Below are 8,017 nucleotides of genomic sequence, written 5' to 3'. Positions count from 1 at the left end.
GAAGCTCTTTGAGAGGAGGAAATGTTTCATTTTTGTTGGTGCATGAAAAATATGCAGCACAGTGCTGCATAGTAGGGACTTAATAAATGCTTGTTAAATGAACTTAACTGAATTAAATTGAAATCCTTAGGTAATTCCACTATGGGTCCATCTTAATCTCTGGACTGACAAGAAGTCCAAGAATCTCCATTAGATCTAAGTATATCTTGATCTTCTTTACAGGAATCCAGAGTAGTATCAAAGGAAGCATACTATAAAAGTATTCCAATGAGTCCCATTTTCTTCTTAGCCAGAAATCCAGTCTCCTCTAATATATATTTAACACTTAAATTAAGTTAGATAGAATCACTCTATAAACAGAAAATGGGAGGTTCACCAGAAGGGCCCACAGAACTCACAGTCAAGTCCAGCTTGGCCCAAAATAAGGAAATATATTAAGCTTTGAACAATAAAAATGAAAATCAAAACTCCCTTGGGTACACACACACACACACACACACACACACACACACACACACACACCTCTTTCCAGGATTTTCTAGATGCACATTAGAAGAAAAGGCTGGCTAGACTGGCATACCCCCCCAAGAGTCCTACCCCGAGCATCCCAGCCTCCTAGCCCCCCATCATCTCCTCCAAGAGGAGGATGCTGATGAGACTAGATTCTCAGCTACAGAAAGGTGGATGGAGGAGGTGGCTGAGCTGCTCTCCCCCAACATGGAACAGTATGTGAAGAAGGAAACCAGGAGGAACAGAAGGGAGAGAGCAGGCCTTCTTCGTGGGGTCCTAAATCACATTGTTCTCCAGGGCAGTAAGCCTTTTAGATACAGCTTCCAGTGAGTGTGATTAAGGAAGGACAACTGGGGTCCAGCCAGCACCCTTGTAACAGAAATGGGCTTCTCCCTTCCCCGTCTCCATGCTCTTCCATTGGCTTGCCCCCTCATCCCCAAAGCCTGGATATTTCCAATCTACACATCCTTGCCCCATTGGCGGCAAATTCCCATCTCTTCTCCAGCTTCTACCTGTATTGTTGAATTGCCCCATTTTTTAGATTAGGAAATGAGGTCCAGAGAGTCTATGGTCACACAAAAAGTGGAACAAGCCCTCAGAATCCCACATTTCAGGCTTTTGCCTCAGCAGACCCATCCAAGGCCAATCCTCTCTGCAGCTCCATCCTCAGAAGTGCCCTTCCACTAGCACATATAATAAGCACATTTTCCTGGGGACACCAAAGAGGAAATTCAACTCTTCCTCACCATCCTTCAAATAACTTTTAAATTGAATCAGGTTGCCTGCAGGGATGGTTTCCTATGTGTTTTTGTATCCCTAACACCCGCCAAAGCTCCTTCAATCATTAATCAATAAACATTTATTAAGCACCTACTGTGGAGCCAGGCTCTGTGCTGGATCCTTGGGATACAGAAATAAAGAATGAAATTGTCTATACTCACAGTCTATGGGAGTGAGAATATAGCCACACTGGGATAGAGATAGGGACTGGATGTTACTCCAATATCTCCCTAAGAAAAATAACTCACTCTACTATGCAGCTTGGCACCTTATCTGCCCCCTGGAGTCTGAAAGCATTTTCTATAAAGCACCAGTATATGTCAAAGGGAGAATTTGAACTCAAGTTTTCCTAACTTTGAAGTCAGTGAGAGAAAGAGACAAAGAGAAAGAGGAAAGGCAACAGACAGACAAATAGAGACAGAGAGAGAAAGAGAGAGACACAGAGAGAGATGGGGAGAGAGAGAGACAGAGACAGAAACAAAGACAGAGAGAGACAGAGACAAAGAGAAAGAAGAGAGGCAACAGACAGACAGATAGAGACAGAGAGAGAAAGAGAGAGACACAGAGAGAGATGGGGAGAGAGAGAGACAGAGAGAGACAGAGACAGAGAGACAGAGGCAGAGAGAAAGAGACAGAGACAGAGAGAGACAGAAAGACAGAGACAGAGACAGAGACAGAGAGACAGAGACAGAAAGAGAGAAAAAGAGAAAAGAAAGACAGAGACAGAAAGAAACAGAGAGAAACACACAAAGAGAAAAAGATACAAAGGCAGAAAGACAGAAAGAGAGAATATAAGGTAGTTTAATACAAGATACTTAGGGGACACTATCAATTAGGGGGATCATGCAAAGCTTCCTGGAGAAGTGGGTTTTTAAGAAATGCTTGTTAAATTGAATTGGATTGAATTAACTTGAATCCTGGTGTCCTTGGAGGCAGCTAAATATCTTATGAGAGGACCCAGCCCCAAGCTCATTATCCTTCTGCCTGAGCTGCCAGGTCCTCCATCTCTGGGCCCACCCTGACCCTTTCCCAGAAGTCCAACCCATGCCCACCAGAAAAGGATATGTTTCTGTGTCAAGGTCTGAAGGAGCTCCTCCACCTTGCTCTGGAACTTCACAACGGACTCGCAGGCACACGGATCCTCCTCTGGATCAAATCCAAAACAAGAGAGAGATGAAGCTATGAGCCAGCTAGTCCCCACCACCTCCCCCTCCCCTCTTCAAATCCAACCAGGGCCAGGCGTCTAACCAGCAAAGCAGACCATGGAAGACCCTGGGAGTCTCTGTGAGAGCTAGGATAGAGCTGAGGCAGATGAGAGTCATCATCTCCCCAGCTCCTAAGAAGAACTCGGGATCTCCTTTAGTCCACAGATACTCCGGTTATCTTCTTTGTAAATCAGGGAAGATCCCAGGAGTTTCTCTAATAGCTGGGAGGGTGTTGAGAGTATCCTAGTGATTGCTGTGGTTAGAGAAGTGAAAAAGTGTGGGGATTCTTTGCAGAGGTGGGGAACACACCGGGAGTCACTGGGAGAGCTGAGACAGCAGAGGGAGATGCCTGAAGTCCCTGGGAGTGTTAGAAGCCTTGCCAGAGTCTGTCATTGCTATGGGAAAACTAAAAGAGGAGGTGAGTTTCCCTGTGAGTATTAAGGCAGATGCGAGTTGTGTCTGTCAGGGCCAGAGGAAAGAAGTGAAGGAGAGGATGAGCTGTTCTCAGTGTGAGGGGGGATGCTGAGAGTTCTTGTGAATGATAGGAAACATGTGTGCAGTCTCTGTGAATCTTAAAAAAGAACTGAGAAAGATGTTGGGAGTCCCTCTGATGTTAGGGGAGTCCCTAATCCTAGCACAGGATTAGGGGAGTCTCTGATCAAGAAATATGTCATTGACCCTGATAGGGCCCTTTCCTGCTTCTAAGTAGATGGTGTGGACTTCAGGGATTGCCTCGAAGATCCCTCCAGATAAATTGATAAATCAATATGGCAGGATGGAGCTAGAGCAGAACCCCACTCACTAATCGATCTACTCACCCACCCCTGTACAAGGCTGGGCCATGCTAGGTGACCATATGGACTTCACGATCCTTGTGGCTTCTTCCCAAGACTTTCGAGCCTCAACTGCTAGCAGCCCAGCTCTCTGATGAAACCCTTTGTCCCTCAGCCTCCCTGCCTAAGTCCCTCCAACAACCTGGATTGTCGGACTTTGGACCTTGTCTGCCCATGACCCAGCCCATGATGGTACCTGCTTGTCTTCCTGTCTAGTTCTGTTGCCACTCCAATGACTAAATGACATAACCCTCAGATCTGGACTAAAGAAGCCCAGCTGCGTCTCCCCTAACAGGGCTTTCCAGTGTCCACCTCTCCCATTCCTCCAACTCACCCACACAAATCTTTGTCTGGAGTTTCTTGCCAATCTGGTTGATGGTCTTGAAGTCAGCAGTATAAAAATAATGTTCTGCCACGGGATCTGAAGCAATCTCCCTCAGCTCATCCTCCACTGCATTGCCAACACCCACAGCAAACATCTTAAACCCTAAAAGGAGAAGAGGGATCATGGCTCCCGAAGGAAGGAGTAAAGCTCTGCTTGCCTGATTCTGCCCTCATGGAGCAGAAAGATTGCCCTTTCACCCAAGCTTCCCATTGTCTCCATTATTGGGAGGGTGTCTGGGAGGATAAAAGTCACCTGGCCATACATGGTGCCCTGGAGGAAATAAAACTTCTTCCCCAGGAAAGAACAGCTTTAACAGGGATGCACTATTAAAATATGGTAAGTATCACAGGCAACAATTTTTCAGAATGAATGCATATGGTAAGAAAGCATTTCATAGAAGAAATGAACAAGCACCATTCTTTTGGTGGAAAGCTGAGGACTATGGAATTAATTGTTACATAACTTTCAGATGTGGTCATTGTTGATCAAATTTCTTTATCTATGGGGGAAGATTCATGCAGGTGGGGGGGAGGCAGAAATTGAGAAATTATTGTGATATTGGTATTATAATCTCCATTCTACAGATGGGAAAACTGAGGCCCAGAGAGATGCTGTCCATGGTGACACAACTAGATCCGAGGCAGGGTTCAAGTCCAAGGTTTTCCTGACTTTAAGCACAGCTTAAGGTTTTATCACTATGCCACACTGTGTCTTAGGGTTGTCCCTAAAGGATATGGAACCCCAAATATCCCTAGGAAGTGTGAGGGACTTGTGGTGATCCCTGGGGGTACAGGACCCAGGGTCATTCCTAGGGGGCACAGAGCCCAAGGTTGGCCTTAGAAAGTGTGGACCCAAATTAAGATGGGCCCCAGCACCAAGGCTAGGGAAGACAGAGGAATCGGGATTATTACTAGAAGTATGGAAGTCAAGGTCATCCCTAGGTAGAGTGAGTTCAATTCCTGAGGCTCCATATGTAGGAGGAAGACAGGGAATTATCAACCATTTTTATATTCTCATTACCTAACACAAGGCCTGAGACATAGTAGATGCTTTCCCTTCTCTTTCCTTTCTTTCCTTTTCTTTTTTCTTTCTTTTCCTTTCCCTTCTCTTTCTTTCCATTCTTTTCCTTTCTTTTCACTTCTCTTTCCTTTTCTCTCCTTTCTTCTTTTCCTTTCCTTCTTTCTTCTTCTTTCCCATCTCCTTCTTTTCCCTTCCTTTTACTCTGCCCTTTCCCTTTTCCCTTCTTTCTTTTTCTTTCTCCTATCATTGCTGCGTAATCACAAGACAATCTCCAAATTCCAGGATGCATCAGAGGTTGCTCCTTCCTAGATCCCCAGAAGCAGCAGCCCTGCTCATCAGTGACTCCCCTTCCTGTTCAACTGACTGTAGGACCCTCCCTTCCTCCATTCCTCCAACAATCTGGATCCAAGGGAGCTGATTAAGGCCATTTCATGCAAAAAGTTATTTGAAAGACTATTGCATTCCCATAATCCCCCTGTCACAATGAGGGGATTGGGAAAGGGAGGGCACAAGGGAAGGAGAGACTGTTTCCTAGCTTATATCACATAGGAAAGGAATCTCATCTCCTGGTCCTTCTTGGTGATTACAGGGTATGCTTTATAGAAGGGAGTGCTTTCCTTTTGAAATTGTCCAAGAAATTTACCTTATGTATGACCAATCATTTCACAGGAGGTCTAAATGACCCTAAATGTTAGGGCTCCCAATATCAGCCCAGAAGAAGGAATATGGGGGCAGTGAGATGAATGGACCAAAGCCTATTTAGAAATCAGTACTAGACACAGATCTCTGACCTTTTGCCCTAGGTCAGGGTCCACTCCTACATGAGGGTTGGGGGTAGAGTGGGGGATGCAGAAAAGATATAAAAACAGCATTTTCTGTCCTGCAACTAGGCAAGGGGATGAGAGTTGGGAGGTGAGCCTCCCACATACATAGCTAACTTCACCCTCTTCCATCAAGGAATAAAATCTATCTTCAGGGTTTTCTTGACTGAATTGAGGATTCTCCTCTCCATCAATCCACTGGAGGATGAGCAAGGCAATCTCTCACTTCTCTTTCCACCAAAGAAAATTAAAATAGATCATATCCTCAGTCTGATATTTCCAGAAAGCCCTCTACAAGTTGGATCTATCAGCCCAGCCCAGCTCCTCTCCAGTCATGCAAACTTCCTCACATCTCACCGTCATGGTCCCTGCTTCTGCCGCACTTTGGCTAATGCTCTCACAGTACAGTGGGAAAAGTCCTACCTTAGATTCCAAGGATCTGAGTTCAAATCCCAAATTCTAGCCAAGCTCTAAGAACCTGGGTTCAGATCTCAAACTCTGGCCAAAGTCTAATTTGTGAGTCAGACACTCTGGGTTTGAATCTGGAGTCCTAACTCTATCAGCTGGACCAGCCATTTGTTCTTTTTGCTTTGCTTTCTTCATCTATAAAAATGATGGGGTTGTTAAGTTACCTTCTAATTCTGAACTTGTGATCCTCTCTATCATTTATACCTTAAAGTCCTTCTTCCCAGACAAACTCAGTCTATTCTTTAATGCCCAATTCAAGGCCCCCTCCTCCAGGAAACCATCCAAGATTGCATTCTTTCCAGTTATAGGAAGACAATAGCAGTAATGAGTGGCGTTTATGGAGAGCTTTGACATCAACAAAGCATTTTATATACATTATTTCACTTGATTGTTTATCAACAGTCTCCTCCTTTACTCATCTGGATTTTGGTCAGTGGAGGCTTTTATCATTTTATTATAATTTATCATTAGCATATCATTCATCATCATTTTATCACTTATCATTCTTACTGAATAAATGACAAAGTTCCCATACCCTACCTATAATGGCAGCCTGCCACCCCACCATACCCTTCTCACTCCCAACTCTGACTTCAGACCTCTATATCCCCCAAAACCAATAGTCCAGAATGGAGTCCACTCAAAGGGGTTGAGCGTATGAACTGGATAAAGGCAATGGCCTTTAAGATGCTGGAGTTCTGGATGTCTAATTCATGGACATGGGGATTGCAAGGAAGGGAAGGGCAGGGAAGAAAGATAGTATATTATAGTAGAAAGAGTAAGGACTTTAGAGTGAGAATATCGAGGTTTAAGTCTTAATTTTGCTCTTTATTCCCTGTGTGACTTTGGGCAACTATCTTAACGCTCTGGATTTCAAGCTCCTCTGCTATGAAAGGAGGAAGTTGAATTAGATTTTACAGTTTGTAATCTAAAATCTAGGAGGCTCTAAAATCCTTCCACGCCCTAAATCTATGCTCCTATGAAACAACTTCTACGGCAGAATAAAAAAAAATTACAGGGGCTGATTATCCCCTGAGAAGGACAGTAGGTCCTACCGAGCTCCTTGCTTTCTTGGCTGCATCATTGATGTAATCCTGGGACCGGCCATCGGTGAAGACAATGCCCACTTTCTGGGCACCGGGACGGGCCCCACTGGAAATGGTGAAGGTGTTATCAATGAGGTACTTCAGAGCCGCCCCCGTCATGGTGCCTTTTTCCATGTAGGACATCTTCTTGACTGCTGCCTTGATGTCCTTCTTGGTTTTATACCTGCCCAAGGGGAATTCCTGCCGGACCGAGCTGGAGTACTGTACCAAGCCCACCTGGGCCAGCTTGTCAGACACATCCAATGAGTCTACAATCTGGTTGATGAATCTTTTCACCAACTCAAAGTTCTCAGGGCGGACACTCTTGGACCCATCGATCAGGAAGACAAGGTCAGTGGCAGAGCCTCCACCACCTCCACTGCAGGCTGGAGAAGGGAGAGGGAAATAAAAGAGAAGATATAAAAGAGATTACATGAGATAGCCAGGCCCAAATTGGTCCTACAGACAGCTTACTGCATGGGTAAAGGAGGTCATCACCTATATGTAAGGTGAAAAGTAGCAAGAAGTGCTTCTTTACTACCTAAATGTTACACTGCCTGAAATTCCACCATTATTTAAAGATTCATCCTTTGGGATTAAACATGGCCCTCTTCAAGCATCTTTCCAATCACAGATTCCCCCCCAGGGAGTTAGATTTAGTCCTTCACCACATCCTTTCCCTGAGTGAAAGAGAAAGAACTCAGAGAAAGTACAAGGCAGGTGGTGGGGGAAGAATGACTGAAAACAGAGAGGTAAGGTGCAAAAGCATGACACTTTTCTGAATTAACTTTTTTTTTATTTTACATTTTTTATTATAGCTTTTTATTGACAGAACATATGCATGGGTAATTTTTCAACATTGACCCTTGCAATCACTTCTGCTGAATTAACTCTTTTGCTGCCACCAGAA

The 8,017-nt window shown here is 44.6% G+C and overlaps 1 protein-coding gene across 1 annotated transcript in view; it reads right to left on the bottom strand.

Moving 5' to 3' along the window:
- Positions 1-675: 675 nt before the first annotated feature.
- MATN1 (matrilin 1) overlaps positions 676-8,017 on the bottom strand; it is a 26,302-nt gene continuing 18,960 nt past the window's right edge. Inside the window, exons 5-8 of the mRNA XM_051991373.1 lie at positions 7,082-7,493; positions 3,663-3,820; positions 2,356-2,436; positions 676-836 (exon numbers count right to left, since the gene is read on the bottom strand). Of these exons, the coding sequence (XP_051847333.1) occupies positions 787-836; positions 2,356-2,436; positions 3,663-3,820; positions 7,082-7,493 (701 nt within the window). The 3' untranslated portion in view covers positions 676-786. The remainder of the gene's footprint in view (positions 837-2,355; positions 2,437-3,662; positions 3,821-7,081; positions 7,494-8,017) is intronic.

This window comes from Antechinus flavipes, chromosome 3 (assembly GCF_016432865.1).
Source record: "Antechinus flavipes isolate AdamAnt ecotype Samford, QLD, Australia chromosome 3, AdamAnt_v2, whole genome shotgun sequence".
In the NCBI taxonomy this organism is placed as follows: Eukaryota; Metazoa; Chordata; class Mammalia; order Dasyuromorphia; family Dasyuridae; genus Antechinus; species Antechinus flavipes.
This window is presented reverse-complemented; position numbering and strand designations above follow the sequence as displayed.